General features: G+C 43.8%; 3 protein-coding genes across 6 annotated transcripts in view; 1 reads left to right on the forward strand and 2 right to left on the reverse strand.

Annotated features, from left to right (window-relative positions):
* The window catches only part of dnah9l (dynein, axonemal, heavy polypeptide 9 like), an 85,927-nt gene extending 68,213 nt beyond the window's left edge, over positions 1 to 17,714 (forward strand). For all 4 annotated transcript variants that reach the window (XM_082973492.1, XM_082973493.1, XM_082973494.1 and 1 more), the window contains 8 exons: positions 15,313 to 15,504; positions 15,610 to 15,729; positions 15,827 to 16,069; positions 16,196 to 16,378; positions 16,706 to 16,821; positions 16,902 to 17,014; positions 17,160 to 17,300; positions 17,393 to 17,714. In XM_082973492.1, coding sequence (XP_082829618.1) covers positions 15,313 to 15,504; positions 15,610 to 15,729; positions 15,827 to 16,069; positions 16,196 to 16,378; positions 16,706 to 16,821; positions 16,902 to 17,014; positions 17,160 to 17,300; positions 17,393 to 17,640 — 1,356 coding nt within the window. In that variant the 3' untranslated portion in view covers positions 17,641 to 17,714. The remainder of the gene's footprint in view (positions 1 to 15,312; positions 15,505 to 15,609; positions 15,730 to 15,826; positions 16,070 to 16,195; positions 16,379 to 16,705; positions 16,822 to 16,901; positions 17,015 to 17,159; positions 17,301 to 17,392) is intronic.
* LOC123741644 (cyclin-dependent kinase 5 activator 1-like) lies at positions 3,495 to 5,060 on the reverse strand. The gene has a single exon (XM_045714823.2). The coding sequence runs from the start codon at positions 5,052 to 5,054 to the stop codon at positions 4,104 to 4,106; it is 951 nt and encodes a 316-aa protein (XP_045570779.2). The 5' UTR covers positions 5,055 to 5,060; the 3' UTR covers positions 3,495 to 4,103.
* On the reverse strand, positions 8,872 to 10,707 carry LOC106600120 (cyclin-dependent kinase 5 activator 1). The gene has a single exon (XM_045714824.2). The coding sequence runs from the start codon at positions 10,447 to 10,449 to the stop codon at positions 9,499 to 9,501; it is 951 nt and encodes a 316-aa protein (XP_045570780.2). The 5' UTR covers positions 10,450 to 10,707; the 3' UTR covers positions 8,872 to 9,498.
* Positions 17,715 to 17,859: the final 145 nt, after the last annotated feature.

Genomic DNA, 17,859 nt, shown 5'->3' on the forward strand with positions numbered 1-17,859 from the left:
TTGAGTTCAAGGCTGTTATGGTTGTGAACATTAGAATTGTCCAAGGTTCTGAAATCGAGTTTCCACGTCGTAATAAAGAAGTATGTCATAGAGGCGATTTTGTGAAAGATTAAGTTTGATGTTGCCAAAAATAAATAAATAAAGTCTGACGTTCGCCATGATAGAATTTGCCTCATATTTGCTACAGCCTAGCTCAATAAATTGAAAACGAAATAAGCTGAGTGACTTCTACGTCACAGCGTTACATTTCTGGCCTCAATGGCTGAATAACATGTATCTGGCGAGTGTTTTGCATGGATCTCAAATGGTCTGTCAAATTATATTGGCAGCTCTGTCTGGTTCCCGTTTATCTCGTTCACCATCAGACTCTTATTCCCCCTACATTTTGCGTTAGTACTTTCACTTTAGCAATCTACTCCAATAATGCGCATTTGGCCTGGGGACGAATAGGTGCGCGCCTATAATCGCTATTTGAAGTGGGGAGCATACAGGCCTACTTCTATGTCAGGACTGACTGGAGGGCTAGCTTAAAATGCGATATAAATGTAGGCTAAATTGTCTTTTCATGTAAAACGCAACATAAGAACCAGCAGTAGCTCAAATAAAAGCTTATACAACTTCATTCAAAGTTTGTTATTTTTAAGAAATAAAAAAATCATACAACAGTTCATCCAATAGTAGACTAAGCTCGGTTTTGAATAGTTCAAGTACCTCCCCATCCCTAATTGCTGTCCCAATATATTATCAATATCTCACAAACTCAAATCTCTCTCTCTCTCTCTCTCTCTCTCTCTCTCTCTCTCTCTCTCCCTCTCTCTCTCTCTCTCCTCTCTCTCCTCTCTCTCTCTCTCTCTCTCTCTCTCTCTCTCACTCTCTCTCTCTCTCTCTCTCTCTCTCTCTCTCTCTCTCTCTCTCTCTCTCTGCGTGTGTCTGTCTGCGTGTGTCTGTCTGTTGGAGATATTGGGTCAGTGCAGTAAAGAGCAGGCGTTTAAAACCATCCTGTTCTCTGGGTAACACTAAGACAACTGATTTTGTAATGTAAATATCACTGTAAATCTGCATGAACATGACACACACTGATAAACTCTTGTTTCCATGGTAACAGGTATCTGTACTTGAAATGTATTTATTTTTTTACTTTTGCATGACAACATTCAGAAAGAAAATATGTCCTCGTTACATTTCGAATGCTCAGGCAGGACAGCAAAACGGTCAAATTCATACACTTATTAAGAGAACTCATCCCTAATGCCTCTGATCTGGTTTGTAAAATATTGTTAGACTGTGCCCCTGGCTTTCCATAAATAAATAAAAACAAGAACATCTGCATAATATAAGGAATTTGATATATAGCCTTTGCTTTCACTTTTGATACTTAAGTACATTTAAAACCATATACAGTGAGGGGAAAAAGTATTTGATCCCTTGCTGATTTTGTACGTTTGCCCACTGACAAAGAAATGATCAGTCTATAATTTTAATGGTAGGTTTATTTGAACAGTGAGAGACAGAATAACAACAACAAAAAATCAGAAAAACGCATGTCAAAAATGTTATAAATTGATTTGCATTTTAATGAGGGAAATAAGTATTTGACCCCCTCTCAATCAGAAAGATTTCTGGCTCCCAGGTGTCTTTTAAACAGGTAAGGAGCTGAGATTAGCAGCACACTCTTAAAGGGAGTGCTCCTAATCTCAGTTTGTTACCTGTTTAAAAGACACCTGTCCACAGAAGCAATCATCAATCAATCAGATTCCAAACTCTCCACCATGGCCAAGACCAAAGAGCTCTCCAAGGATGTCAGGGACAAGATTGTAGACCTACACAAGGCTGGAATGGGCTACAAGACCATCGTCAAGAAGCTTGGTGAGAAGGTGACAACAGTTGGTGTGATTATTCGCAAATGGAAGAAACACAAAAGAACTGTCAATCTCCCTCGGCCTGGGGCTCCATGCAAGATCTCACCTCGTGGAGTTGCAATGATCATGAGAACGGTGAGGAATCAGCCCAGAACTACACTTGAGGATCTTGTCAATGATCTCAAGGCAGCTGGGACCATAGTCACCAAGAAAACAATTGGTAACACACTACGCCGTGAAGGACTGAAATCCTGCAGCGCCCGCAAGGTCCCCCTGCTCAAGAAAGCACATATACATGCCCGTCTGAAGTTTGCCAATGAACATCTGAATGATTCAGAGGACAACTGGGTGAAAGTGTTGTGGTCAGATGAGACCAAAATGGAGCTCTTTGGCATCAACTCAACTCGGCGTGTTTGGAGGAGGAGGAATGCTGCCTATGACCCCAAGAACACCATCCCCACCGTCAAACATGGAGGTGGAAACATTATGCTTTGGGGGTGTTTTTCTGCTAAGGGGACAGAACAACTTCAATGCATCAAAGGGACGATGGACGGGGCCATGTACCGTCAAATCTTGGGTGAGAACCTCCTTCCCTCAGCCAGGGCATTGAAAATGGGTCGTGGATGGGTATTCCAGCATGACAATGACCCAAAACACACGGCCAAGGCAACAAAGGAGTGGCTCAAGAAGAAGCACGTTAAGGTCCTGGAGTGGCCTAGCCAGTCTCCAGACCTTAATCCCATAGAAAATCTGTGGAGGGAGCTGAAGGTTCGAGTTGCCAAACGTCAGCCTCGAAACCTTAATAACTTGGAGAAGATCTGCAAAGAGGAGTGGGACAAAATCCCTCCTGAGATGTGTGCAAACCTGGTGGCCAACTACAAGAAACATCTGACCTCTGTGATTGCCATCAAGGGTTTTGCCACCAAGTACTAAGTCATGTTTTGCAGAGGGGTCAAATACTTATTTCCTACATTAAAATGCAAATCATTTTATAACATTTTTGACATGTGTTTTTCTGGATTTCTTTGTTGTTATTCTGTCTCTCACTGTTCAAATAAACCTACCATTAAAATTGTAGACTGATCAATTCTTTGTCAGTGTGCAAATGTACAAAATCAGCAGGGGATCAAATACTTTTTCCCCTCACTGAACCTTTAGACTTTTACTCAAGTAATATTTTACTGGATGACTTTCACTGTTACTTGAGTCATTTTCTATTAAGTATCTTTACTTTTACTCAAGTAGTATTTTACTGGGTGACTTTCACTTTTACTTGAGTCATTTTCTATTAAGTATCTTTACTTTTACTCAAGTAGTATTTTACTGGGTGACTTTCACTTTTACTTGAGTCATTTTCTATTAAGTATCTTTACTTTTACTCAAGTAGTATTATACTGGGTGACTTTGCCTTTTTTTCTTGAGTCATTTTCTATAAAGTATCTTTACTTTTACTCAAGTAGTATTATACTGGGTGACTTTCCTTTTTTTCTTGAGTCATTGTCTATAAAGTATCTTTACTTTTACTCAAGTATGACAATTTGGTTCTTTTTCCACCACTCGTAAAGTATTATCTCCACCAAGATCTCAAAATGACCTGGAAAATATATATTTGTAAAATAATGACACAACATGTGATGTTTTTAAGAAATTATATAAAGCATTTTATTCCAAAACAGTCACACTGTTCGTTCAAATTCATCAGAACCAATGGTCCTCAAACGAATCCCTGTCCCCCAGAACTGTCCCGTGCTTGCTGCGGGGGAACATTGGTGTTCACTTCACTGTCTACAGCGCCAGGGTTGCAGGTTGTCTGTTCAACCATGATCAGAGCACTAGTCCACTCACACAAGGGTGCCTCCTTCCCTCCCGTGGTAGGAAGTGGACATCTCCCACAGTCAGAACAGTAGGCTGGTGGGCTGCAGCCTCAGTGTGATGTGAGCACTTGCCCAGTCACTCAAGGGTGCCTCCAATCCTCCCGTGGTAGGCAGTGCACACATCAGACAGTCAGCTGGTACTGTAGATAGTAAGCTCAAGCCTCAGTCCTCCACACATTCATAGCTACCGATTTGTGTTCTCTTTCAAGCCAAATTAACCCTCATATTAACCCTTAAAATCTATAAATCATATTTTCCCATCAAAGCTCACACTCTTCCCACTCCCTCAACCAGTCCTCCTCCCTTCCATTTTAAAATGTCAGTCTGTAGTAGGCCCTCACCCTCCCCTGGCCCCTATACCCTAGGTCCCTCACTGAGTGCTGTACACGCCGCTGAGCAGGCGGCTCTTCTTCTCCTCCTTCTGGCTCTCATTCTTCAGGTCAGCAAACACCTGGGAGAAGAAGTTAGGGTCTGTGTTCATCTGGAGCATCTTCACACTCATCAGCTTGGTGATGGTCATGCAGCGGATCCAGAAGGTCTGCTTGCAGGTGTCCACCAGGAAGGGTTTCAGGGGGTAGCCGATCTCGTTGCCCATGTAGGAGCAGGTCGTGTAGAGGCAGGTGAGCAGCACGGCATGCAGCTCCTGCAAGGTGGCCACCTCGGAGGAAACCGCCTCGCGGCACAGCATGTAGAGGAAGACCACAGCGGCCGGATTGATGCAGCTCTGGTTCTGATAGCAGTTGTCCAGCAGATAACGGTCCACCACCCGCAGCCACAGCACCGGGTCCATGGAAGACATGTCCTGGAGCCGGTGGCAGCGCCGGCACAGGAACTCACCCAGGCAGCGCAGCAGCTCGCCGGTTGTAGCGTGGACCATCACCAACCTCCTGGGCGTGTCGAGGTCCTGGACGGTCACCATCTGGGGCGTGTCGGGGGCCGTGTTTGAGTTGGATATGGGGGCCTTCTCGACCGACGAGGCGGCGTTCTTGGAGATGGCTGGAGCGCTCTGGTCCTGGGTTGACAGCTTGTCACAGGACTGAGACTTCTCCAGGGTGAGGGAGGACAGGTTGGAGAAGGACTGAGACTTCTCCAGGTTCTCATTACTCAGATGGATAATGTTGTTTTGGTTGGTGTTCTCGTGAGCCTGCTCCTTCTTGGAGCTCTTCTTCTTCACAATCCGCCTCCATGGCGAGTAGCGCTTCAGAGTCTTGTCTTTTGCGCTCTTACCGGTCTGGACTTCCATCAAGTGGCCCACAGTGTCCGGCCCATCTTTGAAGAGGACTGTCTTCTTGCGGACCGAGATAGACATTGCGGATCCCATGGTCAATAGTGCCTGTGGAAAACAAAATGCTTCAATATTAGCAAAATGAAATGCATGGCATCAGTTCAGTAGGCCTAGCTAGCTCAGCTCTGGCTGTCTCTGAAATGGCAACCTATTCCCTATAAAGTGCACTGCTTTTTTTTTACCATGGCCCAAAGGCGTCTGGTCAAAAGCAGTGCTTTATATAGGAAACAGGCTTCCATTTGGGACAGATTCTAAATCACAGAATTAAGCATAGGCATTAGTGTTATGTATTCATAAACATGAGCAATATAACATTCCAAAACAAAACAAAAATATTACTCACTGATTTCAAGTTGATATGTGAGAAATTCTAAAGATATTTCAATATTTTCTTTGTTAATTGAAAGGTAAAGACGGGTTGTCCAGTGCTTTGAGTTCAAGGCTGTTATGGTTGTGAACATCAGAATTGTCCAAGGTTCTGAAATCGAGTTTCCACGTCGTAATAAAGAAGTATGTCATAGAGGCGATTTTGTGAAAGATTAAGTTTGATGTTGGCAAAAATAAATAAATAAAGTCTGATGTTCGCCATGATAGAATTTGCCTCATATTTGCTATAGCCTAGCTCAATAAATTGAAAACGAAATAAGCTCTGAGTGACTTCTACGTCACAGCGTTACATTTCTGGCCTCAATGGCTGAATAACATGTATCTGGCGAGTGTTTTGCATGGATCTCAATGGTCTGTCAAATTATATTGGCAGCTCTGTCAGGTTCCCGTTTATCTCGTTCACCATCAGACTCTTATTCCCCCTAAATTCTGCGTTAGTACTTTCACTTTAGCAATCTACTCCAATAATGCGCATTTAGCCTGGGGACGAATAGGTGCGCGCCTATAATCGCTATTTGAAGTGGGGAGCATACAGGCCTACTTCTATGTCAGGACTGACTGGAGGGCTAGCTTAAAATGCGCTATAAAAGTAGGCTAAATTGCCTTTTCATGTAAAACGCAACATAAGAACCAGCAGTAGCTCAAGTAAAAGCTTATACAACTTCATTCAAACGTTTGTTATTTTTAAGAAATAAAAAAATCATACAACAGTTGATCCAATACTAGACTAAGCTCGGTTTGAATATTCAAGTACCTCCCCATCCCTAATTGCTGTCCCAATATATTATCAATATCTCACAAACTCAAATCTCTCTCTCTCTCTCTCTCTCTCTCTCTCTCTCTCTCTCTCTCTCTCTCTCTCTCTCCTCTCTCCTCTCTCTCTCTCTCTCTCTCTCTCTCTCTCTCTCTCTCTCTGCGTGTGTCTGTCTGCGTGTGTCTGTCTGTTGGAGATATTGGGTCAGTGCAGTAAAGAGCAGGCGTTTAAAACCATCCTGTTCTCTGGGTAACACTAAGACAACTGATTTTGTAATGTAAATATCACTGTAAATCTGCATGAACATGACACACACTGATAAACTCTTGTTTCCATGGTAACAGGTATCTGTACTTGAAAATGTATTTATTTTTTTACTTTTGCATGACAACATTCAGAAAGAAAATATGTCCTCGTTACATTTCGAATGCTCAGGCAGGACAGCAAAACGGTCAAATTCATACACTTATTAAGAGAACTCATCCCTAATGCCTCTGATCTGGTTTGTAAAATATTGTTAGACTGTGCCCCTGGCTTTCCATAAATAAATAAAAACAAGAACATCTGCATAATATAAGGAATTTGATATATAGCCTTTGCTTTCACTTTTGATACTTAAGTACATTTAAAACCATATACAGTGAGGGGAAAAAGTATTTGATCCCTTGCTGATTTTGTACGTTTGCCCACTGACAAAGAAATGATCAGTCTATAATTTTAATGGTAGGTTTATTTGAACAGTGAGAGACAGAATAACAACAACAAAAAATCAGAAAAACGCATGTCAAAAATGTTATAAATTGATTTGCATTTTAATGAGGGAAATAAGTATTTGACCCCCTCTCAATCAGAAAGATTTCTGGCTCCCAGGTGTCTTTTAAACAGGTAAGGAGCTGAGATTAGCAGCACACTCTTAAAGGGAGTGCTCCTAATCTCAGTTTGTTACCTGTTTAAAAGACACCTGTCCACAGAAGCAATCAATCAATCAGATTCCAAACTCTCCACCATGGCCAAGACCAAAGAGCTCTCCAAGGATGTCAGGGACAAGATTGTAGACCTACACAAGGCTGGAATGGGCTACAAGACCATCGTCAAGAAGCTTGGTGAGAAGGTGACAACAGTTGGTGTGATTATTCGCAAATGGAAGAAACACAAAAGAACTGTCAATCTCCCTCGGCCTGGGGCTCCATGCAAGATCTCACCTCGTGGAGTTGCAATGATCATGAGAACGGTGAGGAATCAGCCCAGAACTACACTTGAGGATCTTGTCAATGATCTCAAGGCAGCTGGGACCATAGTCACCAAGAAAACAATTGGTAACACACTACGCCGTGAAGGACTGAAATCCTGCAGCGCCCGCAAGGTCCCCCTGCTCAAGAAAGCACATATACATGCCCGTCTGAAGTTTGCCAATGAACATCTGAATGATTCAGAGGACAACTGGGTGAAAGTGTTGTGGTCAGATGAGACCAAAATGGAGCTCTTTGGCATCAACTCAACTCGGCGTGTTTGGAGGAGGAGGAATGCTGCCTATGACCCCAAGAACACCATCCCCACCGTCAAACATGGAGGTGGAAACATTATGCTTTGGGGGTGTTTTTCTGCTAAGGGGACAGAACAACTTCAATGCATCAAAGGGACGATGGACGGGGCCATGTACCGTCAAATCTTGGGTGAGAACCTCCTTCCCTCAGCCAGGGCATTGAAAATGGGTCGTGGATGGGTATTCCAGCATGACAATGACCCAAAACACACGGCCAAGGCAACAAAGGAGTGGCTCAAGAAGAAGCACATTAAGGTCCTGGAGTGGCCTAGCCAGTCTCCAGACCTTAATCCCATAGAAAATCTGTGGAGGGAGCTGAAGGTTCGAGTTGCCAAACGTCAGCCTCGAAACCTTAATAACTTGGAGAAGATCTGCAAAGAGGAGTGGGACAAAATCCCTCCTGAGATGTGTGCAAACCTGGTGGCCAACTACAAGAAACATCTGACCTCTGTGATTGCCATCAAGGGTTTTGCCACCAAGTACTACGTCATGTTTTGCAGAGGGGTCAAATACTTATTTCCTACATTAAAATGCAAATCATTTTATAACATTTTTGACATGTGTTTTTCTGGATTTCTTTGTTGTTATTCTGTCTCTCACTGTTCAAATAAACCTACCATTAAAATTGTAGACTGATCAATTCTTTGTCAGTGTGCAAATGTACAAAATCAGCAGGGGATCAAATACTTTTTCCCCTCACTGAACCTTTAGACTTTTACTCAAGTAATATTTTACTGGATGACTTTCACTGTTACTTGAGTCATTTTCTATTAAGTATCTTTACTTTTACTCAAGTAGTATTTTACTGGGTGACTTTCACTTTTACTTGAGTCATTTTCTATTAAGTATCTTTACTTTTACTCAAGTAGTATTTTACTGGGTGACTTTCACTTTTACTTGAGTCATTTTCTATTAAGTATCTTTACTTTTACTCAAGTAGTATTATACTGGGTGACTTTCCTTTTTTTCTTGAGTCATTTTCTATAAAGTATCTTTACTTTTACTCAAGTAGTATTATACTGGGTGACTTTCCTTTTTTTCTTGAGTCATTGTCTATTAAGTATCTTTACTTTTACTCAAGTATGACAATTTGGTTCTTTTTCCACCACTCGTAAAGTATTATCTCCACCAAGATCTCAAAATGACCTGGAAAATATATATTTGTAAAATAATGACACAACATGTGATGTTTTTAAGAAATTATATAAAGCATTTTATTCCAAAACAGTCACACTGTTCGTTCAAATTCATCAGAACCAATGGTCCTCAAACGAATCCCTGTCCCCCAGAACTGTCCCGTGCTTGCTGCGGGGGAACATTGGTGTTCACTTCACTGTCTACAGCGCCAGGGTTGCAGGTTGTCTGTTCAACCATGATCAGAGCACTAGTCCACTCACACAAGGGTGCCTCCTTCCCTCCCGTGGTAGGAAGTGGACATCTCCCACAGTCAGAACAGTAGGCTGGTGGGCTGCAGCCTCAGTGTGATGTGAGCACTTGCCCAGTCACTCAAGGGTGCCTCCAATCCTCCCGTGGTAGGCAGTGCACACATCAGACAGTCAGCTGGTACTGTAGATAGTAAGCTCAAGCCTCAGTCCTCCACACATTCATAGCTACCGATTTGTGTTCTCTTTCAAGCCAAATTAACCCTCATATTAACCCTTAAAATCTATAAATCATATTTTCCCAACAAAGCTCACACTCTTCCCACTCCCTCAACCAGTCCTCCTCCCTTCCATTCTAAAATGTCAGTCTGTAGTAGGCCCTCACCCTCCCCTGGCCCCTATACCCTAGGTCCCTCACTGAGTGCTGTACACGCCGCTGAGCAGGCGGCTCTTCTTCTCCTCCTTCTGGCTCTCATTCTTCAGGTCAGCAAACACCTGGGAGAAGAAGTTAGGGTCTGTGTTCATCTGGAGCATCTTCACACTCATCAGCTTGGTGATGGTCATGCAGCGGATCCAGAAGGTCTGCTTGCAGGTGTCCACCAGGAAGGGTTTCAGGGGGTAGCCGATCTCGTTGCCCATGTAGGAGCAGGTCGTGTAGAGGCAGGTGAGCAGCACGGCATGCAGCTCCTGCAAGGTGGCCACCTCGGAGGAAACCGCCTCGCGGCACAGCATGTAGAGGAAGACCACAGCGGCCGGATTGATGCAGCTCTGGTTCTGATAGCAGTTGTCCAGCAGATAACGGTCCACCACCCGCAGCCACAGCACCGGGTCCATGGAAGACATGTCCTGGAGCCGGTGGCAGCGCCGGCACAGGAACTCACCCAGGCAGCGCAGCAGCTCGCCGGTTGTAGCGTGGACCATCACCAACCTCCTGGGCGTGTCGAGGTCCTGGACGGTCACCATCTGGGGCGTGTCGGGGGCCGTGTTTGAGTTGGATATGGGGGCCTTCTCGACCGACGAGGCGGCGTTCTTGGAGATGGCTGGAGCGCTCTGGTCCTGGGTTGACAGCTTGTCACAGGACTGAGACTTCTCCAGGGTGAGGGAGGACAGGTTGGAGAAGGACTGAGACTTCTCCAGGTTCTCATTACTCAGATGGATAATGTTGTTTTGGTTGGTGTTCTCGTGAGCCTGCTCCTTCTTGGAGCTCTTCTTCTTCACAATCCGCCTCCATGGCGAGTAGCGCTTCAGAGTCTTGTCTTTTGCGCTCTTACCGGTCTGGACTTCCATCAAGTGGCCCACAGTGTCCGGCCCATCTTTGAAGAGGACTGTCTTCTTGCGGACCGAGATAGACATTGCGGATCCCATGGTCAATAGTGCCTGTGGAAAACAAAATGCTTCAATATTAGCAAAATGAAATGCATGGCATCAGTTCAGTAGGCCTAGCTAGCTCAGCTCTGGCTGTCTCTGAAATGGCAACCTATTCCCTATAAAGTGCACTGCTTTTTACCATGGCCCAAAGGCGTCTGGTCAAAAGCAGTGCTTTATATAGGAAACAGGCTTCCATTTGGGACAGATTCTAAATCACAGTATTAAGCATAGGCATTAGTGTTATGTATTCATAAACATGAGCAATATAACATTCCAAAACAAAACAAAAATATTACTCACTGATTTCAAGTTGATATGTGAGAAATTCTAAAGATATTTCAATATTTTCTTTGTTAATTGAAAGGTAAAGACGGGTTGTCCAGTGCTTTGAGTTCAAGGCTGTTATGGTTGTGAACATCAGAATTGTCCAAGGTTCTGAAATCGAGTTTCCACGTCGTAATAAAGAAGTATGTCATAGAGGCGATTTTGTGAAAGATTAAGTTTGATGTTGGCAAAAATAAATAAATAAAGTCTGATGTTCGCCATGATAGAATTTGCCTCATATTTGCTATAGCCTAGCTCAATAAATTGAAAACGAAATAAGCTCTGAGTGACTTCTACGTCACAGCGTTACATTTCTGGCCTCAATGGCTGAATAATAACATGTATCTGGCGAGTGTTTTGCATGGATCTCAATGGTCTGTCAAATTATATTGGCAGCTCTGTCAGGTTCCCGTTTATCTCGTTCACCATCAGACTCTTATTCCCCCTAAATTCTGCGTTAGTACTTTCACTTTAGCAATCTACTCCAATAATGCGCATTTAGCCTGGGGACGAATAGGTGCGCGCCTATAATCGCTATTTGAAGTGGGGAGCATACAGGCCTACTTCTATGTCAGGACTGACTGGAGGGCTAGCTTAAAATGCGCTATAAAAGTAGGCTAAATTGCCTTTTCATGTAAAACGCAACATAAGAACGAGCAGTAGCTCAAGTAAAAGCTTATACAACTTCATTCAAACGTTTGTTATTTTTAAGAAATAAAAAAATCATACAACAGTTGATCCAATACTAGACTAAGCTCGGTTTGAATATTCAAGTACCTCCCCATCCCTAATTGCTGTCCCAATATATTATCAATATCTCTCAAATCTCTCAAATCTCTCTCTCTCTCTCTCTCTCTGCGTGTGTCTGTCTGTTGGAGATATTGGGTCAGTGCAGTAAAGAGCAGGCGTTTAAAACCATCCTGTTCTCTGGGTAACACTAAGACAACTGATTTTGTAATGTAAATATCACTGTAAATCTGCATGAACATGACACACACTGATAAACTCTTGTTTCCATGGTAACAGGTATCTGTACTTGAAAATGTATTTATTTTTTTACTTTTGCATGACAACATTCAGAAAGAAAATATGTCCTCGTTACATTTCGAATGCTCAGGCAGGACAGCAAAACGGTCAAATTCATACACTTATTAAGAGAACTCATCCCTAATGCCTCTGATCTGGTTTGTAAAATATTGTTAGACTGTGCCCCTGGCTTTCCATAAATAAATAAAAACAAGAACATCTGCATAATATAAGGAATTTGATATATAGCCTTTGCTTTCACTTTTGATACTTAAGTACATTTAAAACCATATACAGTGAGGGGAAAAAGTATTTGATCACTTGCTGATTTTGTACGTTTGCCCACTGACAAAGAAATGATCAGTCTATAATTTTAATGGTAGGTTTATTTGAACAGTGAGAGACAGAATAACAACAACAAAAAATCAGAAAAACGCATGTCAAAAATGTTATAAATTGATTTGCATTTTAATGAGGGAAATAAGTATTTGACCCCCTCTCAATCAGAAAGATTTCTGGCTCCCAGGTGTCTTTTAAACAGGTAAGGAGCTGAGATTAGCAGCACACTCTTAAAGGGAGTGCTCCTAATCTCAGTTTGTTACCTGTTTAAAAGACACCTGTCCACAGAAGCAATCAATCAATCAATCAGATTCCAAACTCTCCACCATGGCCAAGACCAAAGAGCTCTCCAAGGATGTCAGGGACAAGATTGTAGACCTACACAAGGCTGGAATGGGCTACAAGACCATCGTCAAGAAGCTTGGTGAGAAGGTGACAACAGTTGGTGTGATTATTCGCAAATGGAAGAAACACAAAAGAACTGTCAATCTCCCTCGGCCTGGGGCTCCATGCAAGATCTCACCTCGTGGAGTTGCAATGATCATGAGAACGGTGAGGAATCAGCCCAGAACTACACTTGAGGATCTTGTCAATGATCTCAAGGCAGCTGGGACCATAGTCACCAAGAAAACAATTGGTAACACACTACGCCGTGAAGGACTGAAATCCTGCAGCGCCCGCAAGGTCCCCCTGCTCAAGAAAGCACATATACATGCCCGTCTGAAGTTTGCCAATGAACATCTGAATGATTCAGAGGACAACTGGGTGAAAGTGTTGTGGTCAGATGAGACCAAAATGGAGCTCTTTGGCATCAACTCAACTCGGCGTGTTTGGAGGAGGAGGAATGCTGCCTATGACCCCAAGAACACCATCCCCACCGTCAAACATGGAGGTGGAAACATTATGCTTTGGGGGTGTTTTTCTGCTAAGGGGACAGAACAACTTCAATGCATCAAAGGGACGATGGACAGGGCCATGTACCGTCAAATCTTGGGTGAGAACCTCCTTCCCTCTGCCAGGGCATTGAAAATGGGTCGTGGATGGGTATTCCAGCATGACAATGACCCAAAACACACGGCCAAGGCAACAAAGGAGTGGCTCAAGAAGAAGCACATTAAGGTCCTGGAGTGGCCTAGCCAGTCTCCAGACCTTAATCCAATAGAAAATCTGTGGAGGGAGCTGAAGGTTCGAGTTGCCAAACGTCAGCCTCGAAACCTTAATAACTTGGAGAAGATCTGCAAAGAGGAGTGGGCCAAAATCCCTCCTGAGATGTGTGCAAACCTGGTGGCCAACTACAAGAAACATCTGACCTCTGTGATTGCCATCAAGGGTTTTGCCACCAAGTACTAAGTCATGTTTTGCAGAGGGGTCAAATACTTATTTCCTACATTAAAATGCAAATCATTTTATAACATTTTTGACATGTGTTTTTCTGGATTTCTTTGTTGTTATTCTGTCTCTCACTGTTCAAATAAACCTACCATTAAAATTGTAGACTGATCAATTCTTTGTCAGTGTGCAAATGTACAAAATCAGCAGGGGATCAAATACTTTTTCCCCTCACTGAACCTTTAGACTTTTACTCAAGTAATATTTTACTGGATGACTTTCACTGTTACTTGAGTCATTTTCTATTAAGTATCTTTACTTTTACTCAAGTAGTATTTTACTGGGTGACTTTCACTTTTACTTGAGTCATTTTCTATTAAGTATCTTTACTTTTACTCAAGTAGTATTTTACTGGGTGACTCACTTTTACTTGAGTCATTTTCTATTAAGTATCTTTACTTTTACTCAAGTAGTATTATACTGGGTGACTTTCCCTTTTTTCTTGAGTCATTTTCTATAAAGTATCTTTACTTTTACTCAAGTAGTATTTTACTGGGTGACTTTCACTTTTACTTGAGTCATTTTCTATTAAGTATCTTTACTTTTACTCAAGTAGTATTATACTGGGTGACTTTCCTTTTTTTCTTGAGTCATTTTCTATAAAGTATCTTTACTTTTACTCAAGTATGACAATTGGGTTCTTTTTCCACCACTCGTAAAGTATTATCTCCACCAAGATCTCAAAATGACCTGGAAAATATATATTTGTAAAATAATGACACAACATGTGATGTTTTTAAGAAATTATATAAAGCATTTTATTCCAAAACAGTCACACTGTTCGTTCAAATTCATCAGAACCAATGGTCCTCAAACGAATCCCTGTCCCCCAGAACTGTCCCGTGCTTGCTGCGGGGGAACATTGGTGTTCACTTCACTGTCTACAGCGCCAGGGTTGCAGGTTGTCTGTTCAACCATGATCAGAGCACTAGTCCACTCACACAAGGGTGCCTCCTTCCCTCCCGTGGTAGGAAGTGGACATCTCCCACAGTCAGAACAGTAGGCTGGTGGGCTGCAGCCTCAGTGTGATGTGAGCACTTGCCCAGTCACTCAAGGGTGCCTCCAATCCTCCCGTGGGGGAGGAGGATTCAGGAGGGAGGAGAAGGTAGCAAAGAGCTTCCTAGGGTTAGAGGCAGATGCTTGGAATTTAGAGTGGTAGAAAGTGGCTTTAGCAGCAGAGACAGAAGAGGAGAATGATGTTGGCAAAAATAAATAAATAATGTCTGATGTTCGCCATGATAGAATTTGCCTCATATTTGCTATAGCCTAGCTCAATAAATTGAAAACGAAATAAGCTCTGAGTGACTTCTACGTCACAGCGTTACATTTCTGGCCTCAATGGCTGAATAACATGTATCTGGCGAGTGTTTTGCATGGATCTCAATGGTCTGTCAAATTATATTGGCAGCTCTGTCAGGTTCCCGTTTATCTCGTTCACCATCAGACTCTTATTCCCCCTAAATTCTGCGTTAGTACTTTCACTTTAGCAATCTACTCCAATAATGCGCATTTAGCCTGGGGACGAATAGGTGCGCGCCTATAATGGCTATTTGAAGTGGGGAGCATACAGGCCTACTTCTATGTCAGGACTGACTGGAGGGCTAGCTTAAAATGCGCTATAAAAGTAGGCTAAATTGCCTTTTCATGTAAAACGCAACATAAGAACCAGCAGTAGCTCAAATAAAAGCTTATACAGCTACACTTCAACGTGTTTTTTAAGAAATAGAAAAATCATACAACAGTTACTCAAATATCTCTCTCTGTCTCTCTCTCTCTCTCTAGGATATATTGGATCAGTGCAGTAGAGAGCAGGAGTTTAAGACCATCCTGTTCTCTCTGTGTTATTTTCATGCCTGTGTGGCTGAGAGGCGCAAGTTCGGTCCTCAGGGTTGGAACAGGAAATACCCCTTTAACACTGGAGACCTCACCATCTCTGTCAATGTGCTCTACAACTACCTGGAGGCCAACTCACAGGTCACCGTTTACCGTGTTATAGTGATCAGGATGGTGATAGTGATGATGATTGATGATGTTGATGAGGAGTCATTGTTCATGTATTTGGCGTGTGTGTGTGTTCAGGTGCCGTGGGAGGACTTGCGCTATCTGTTTGGAGAGATCATGTACGGAGGTCACATCACAGACGACTGGGACAGAAGACTCTGTCGAACCTACCTGGAGGAATACATGCAGCCCAACCAGGTGTGTGTGTGTGTGTGTGTGTGTGTGTGTGTGTGTGTGTGTGTGGTTTATGATTGTGATGATAGTGTTACAAAGAAACCCACACCCTTTCCACCAGTCTGACAGGAAGTTGGCTCTGGCGCCGGGCTTTGTGGTTCCCTCCAACCTGGACTACCAGGGTTACCACGGTTACATAGATGAGATGCTGCCCCATGAGAGCCCGGTGCATTATGGGCTACACCCCAATGCAGAGATAGAGTTTCTGACGGTGACCTCTGATAACCTCTTCCACACACTGCTGGAGCTGCAGTCACCTGACTCTGTGATGGGAGAGGGGGCTTCACAGACCGTAGAGGAGAAGGTGTATGAGAGACACACACACATGCACATTTAAACACACACACACACACACATATTCATACCAGAAACACACATTTAAAAACACACACTGGACCCCACACACACTCATCTCTCATCCTCTCTGCAGGTGAAGACCATCCTAGACGAGGTGTTGGAGAAGCTTCCAGAAGAGTACAACATGTCAGACATCACGTCTAAGACAGCGGAGAGATCACCATACATCCTGGTCTGCTTCCAGGAGTGTGAACGTATGAACACGCTCATCTACGAGATACGCCGCTCACTCAAAGAGCTGGACCTGGGGCTGAAGGTGGGTTAGGGGCTAGGTTTTTTACATGTATTTTTATTTAACCTTAATTTAACTAGGCAAGTCAGTTAAGAACAAATTCTTATTTACAATGACCCGGACGACGCTGGGCCAATTGTGCGCCGCCTTAAGGACTCCCAATCACGGTGATGCAGCCTGGATTCAAACCAGGTTACTTAGTGATGCCTCTTGCGCTGAGATGCAGTGCCTTAGACCGCTGCGCCACTCGGGAGCCCATGATCAGCTGGTAAATTAGACTGACTGATGGAAGACATAAGGGCGAACGGGTAGTTTTGGCTCACGACAGCGCTGTTTTTTTTCTCCGTTCAGGGTGAGCTGGCGATCTCCTCAGAGATGGAGCAGATCCAGGCGGCTCTGTTCTTCGATAACGTCCCAGACACCTGGACCAAACTGGCCTACCCCTCTACTTACAGCCTTGCCCAGTGGTGAGTCACTGGGTGTACTCTCCCACTGCCCCAACGTGTACGCCACATGATGTGTTGCTACGTGTGTGTGTGTTTACCAGGTATAATGACGTGTTGCTGCGCTGCAGAGAGCTGGACAGCTGGACACAGGACCTGGCTCTGCCCACCGTCATCTGGTTGTCTGGACTCTTCAACCCACAGTCCTTCTTAACAGGTAACATACACACACGTCCCCCTACAAAACAACACACCCAACCACTTTTAATTATGTCACCAACTTATGTTGTAACTGTCAGTTGCCTCTTGGTATTCTCCGTTTAGTGGAATGATTCCCTCAATTTCCCCCTCTCTCCCTCCAGCGGTGATGCAGTCTCTGGCTCGTAAGAATGAGTGGCCGTTAGATAAGATGAACCTGACTGTGGATGTGACTAAGAAATTTAAGGAAGAGTTCAACCAGCCGGCCAGAGAGGGAGCATACGTATACGGACTATACATGGAAGGTATACACTCGTCCCGCCCCCCCCCCCCCCTTCCCATGAGCACATACATCCTAGTTCATGCATCTTCACCCTTCCCCCTCCTTCTCCCCCAGGTGCAAGATGGGACACTCAGGGTGGGGTGATCGCCGAGGCTCGTCTGAAGGAGTTAACCCCCTCCATGCCGGTCATCTCAGTCCGAGCCGTACCGAACGACAGACAGGAGACGCGTAACATCTACGAGTGTCCCCTGTACAAGACCAAGCTGAGAGGAACCACGTATGTCTGGACCTTCAGCCTCAAGACCAGAGAGAGACCAGCCAAGTGGGTACTGGCTGGGGTGGCCCTGCTGCTCAGTGTGTAGAGGCAAGGGTTAAGGGGGTGAGGAGGGAGACCAGCCAAGTGGGTACTGGTTGGAACGAAGCAATGTCGTTTTTTCATTCGCTATTCCTAGGGTGTGTATTATGTTGCTAAGTGTGAGAGAAGTTATTTTATGTAAAATACATGCGTGTTACTACATAATCCCTAGAACCAGGTTTGATGTTACTATAGAAATATAAAAGGAATTTGTATAGTACTGTTT

This window comes from Salmo salar, chromosome 03 (assembly GCF_965601325.2).
Source record: "Salmo salar chromosome 03, fSalSal1, whole genome shotgun sequence".
Classification (NCBI taxonomy): Eukaryota; Metazoa; Chordata; class Actinopteri; order Salmoniformes; family Salmonidae; genus Salmo; species Salmo salar.